This window comes from Lipotes vexillifer, unplaced genomic scaffold, assembly GCF_000442215.2.
Source record: "Lipotes vexillifer unplaced genomic scaffold, Lipotes_vexillifer_v1.1 scaffold575, whole genome shotgun sequence".
NCBI lineage: Eukaryota > Metazoa > Chordata > Mammalia > Artiodactyla > Lipotidae > Lipotes > Lipotes vexillifer.
In genome coordinates this window covers 994,650-996,816 of record NW_006780198.1, presented here as the reverse complement: position 1 = coordinate 996,816, position 2,167 = coordinate 994,650, and the positions used below count along the sequence as shown (strand labels likewise).

The 2,167-nt window shown below is 66.4% G+C and overlaps 1 protein-coding gene across 1 annotated transcript in view; it reads right to left on the bottom strand.

The window, feature by feature from the left end:
• Positions 1-2,167, bottom strand: part of ESPN (espin) — a 39,020-nt gene that overhangs the window by 8,163 nt on the left and 28,690 nt on the right. Inside the window, exons 9-10 of the mRNA XM_007453290.1 lie at positions 750-895; positions 411-674 (exon numbers count right to left, since the gene is read on the bottom strand). Of these exons, the coding sequence (XP_007453352.1) occupies positions 411-674; positions 750-895 (410 nt within the window). The remainder of the gene's footprint in view (positions 1-410; positions 675-749; positions 896-2,167) is intronic.

Sequence of the window (2,167 nt, the reverse complement as noted above, 5' to 3'; positions counted from 1 at the left end):
AAAGAGCCCAGGCCAGTCTGACCACGACCAAAAGCCTCTTGGTTACTCATGTGGTCCCTTGGATGAGTCAACCTCACCCCGGAGCTCGTCAGAAGCGCAGAATCCCATCCCCACCCAGAGCACCTGAATCAGAAAAAGCATTTTAATGAGATCACGGGCTACGTGAGGGCATCCTAGACTTTGCTAAACACTGCCATCGCATTAAAGGACAGGCTGTTGTGGGGTGGTGCTGGCGGTGGAGACTGGGAACCGTCCCAGGAGAGGGGTGGTGGTCCAATCGTGCTTTTTCCCAAAGGCAATGGGAGCCGTCTGAGGCTGAAAGGTCCCGGGCAGATTGGGGGATGATGCGGGGCACGGGCTGTGACGCAGGTGCGGACCCCAGGGCCCTCTGGAAGCCCAACCCCGCCCACCTTCCGCCTCTGCTCCTCCTCCTCCTGCATCTTCAGCTGCAGCTTGCGCACCATGACCTGGCGCTTCCACTCGGGGATGGGCCGGCCCTGCTCGTCGTGCGTGGGGATGAGCGCCTCCACGTCGAGCTGCACGCCCGGCGCAGGGGTGGCAGGCGGCGCCGGCGCCACGCTGCCGTTGAGCAGTGGCTGGGACCCCGTGGCCGGCGGGGTGGGGCTCCGGGCCCGTGACGGTGCCGGCGAGGCCGGCGGCAGCGGCGAGTCGGGCTGCGGGGAGAAGCGGCGGGGCTGAGTGCCGGGTGGGCGGGGTCGAGGGGCTGGGGCGTCTGTCGCATCGCCTACCTGGGAGGCCGGCTGCCCACTGCCCGAGAACACCGTGGTCAGCCCCTTGCTCTGCGGCGTCGGCTTCAGACTCTTGCCCGCCTTGATCTCAGCCAGTAGCTCTGAGTTGTCGCCCGTCGGGGACATCATGTTGAAAGACTTGGTGCCTGCGCGGAGGCAGGAGAGGAGACGCTGGCCTGGTGTGAGGCCCGCGTCCCCGCCGCCCCCTACCTGCCCTCTGCTGCCCCCTTCCCCAAGTCAGCGCAGGCCGGGGCCTTCCCTTGGGCTCAGAGGGCAGCTCTCCAGGTCCCGGGTCCCGCAGGCAGCTCTCTGGGACCCCAGAGGCGGGTTCTCAGCTGGCAGCCCACGCGGCCCCTCCATCCTCCCGGCCCTACTCACGGGGTGTGGAGCCCCCGCCTGGAGGCCCCTGGGAGTTCATGATGGCTCCTGGGCCGGCCCTGGGACCTCTAGCGAATATCTCCGCCCGGCACACTGACTGCCGAGCTCCAGAACACTACCTGGGGCCAGCCACCCGACCTTTGTCCTGTCTTCCCCGACCCGGCCCCGCCAGGGTGGAGCCTCCCTCTGGCCATCTCTCTGCACCAGCAAACCCCAGTGACCCTTGGACTGAGTCACCTGGGGCTTCCATGGCTATAGACTCGGGACCCTGGATGCCAGAAGCCAGCCGGCCCCCTTCCCCCCGCCACACCCACAGACAGACACACGCGCAGACGCACTGGTTGCAAGCCCAGACGGAGCACACTTATGGCAAAGCGCAGCGCAGCTCTGGCGGACCCGGGAAAGCCGAGACCTTACTAAGGATATAGGGTCGGGGCACTCAGGACGAGGGGCCAGGCGGACGACATGCAAATGCTCGGCGCGGAGTTTGCATTTTCCGACGAGGCCGGCGGAGGTGAATGGAGTTGGGGGAGGGTTGTCTTTAGAGACTGAGGAAGGGGTCAGGGCTGGGTGAGGGGGAAAAAGGGGGCCAACAGCTTCTGGGTTCCCTGGGCTGGGGATCCCAGAGCGCGGTAGTGGGAGGGGAGAAAGGGAAAAGTGCCGGGGGGCGCTGGCTGCGGGCTCATTTCTTTAGGCAAAACCGTCTGCCGGGCACAGAATGCGGGTAGAGCCTGTCACGTCCAGGACCCCTCGCCTGCCGGCCCCTGGCCCCGTCCTTTCCTCAAGACCCCAGCCCGTCAGCCTGGCTTTTCCTGAGCGTGCCCTGTGCCCCGCCCCACGCCTCAGCCAGGAGCCGTGCTCGCAGCTACTCACTCTTCCTGTGTCTCAGCACTCTCACTTCTAGGGGCCGAGAGGAGAGAAGTGACAGGGGAGTTAGGAGAGGGAGGGGGCTGGGGTGAGGCTAGGACATCACCGAGAGCAAGAGAGGGCCAGGGAGGACAGGAGGAGGGGAGATGCGCGGGGAAGGGCGGGGCGGGGGT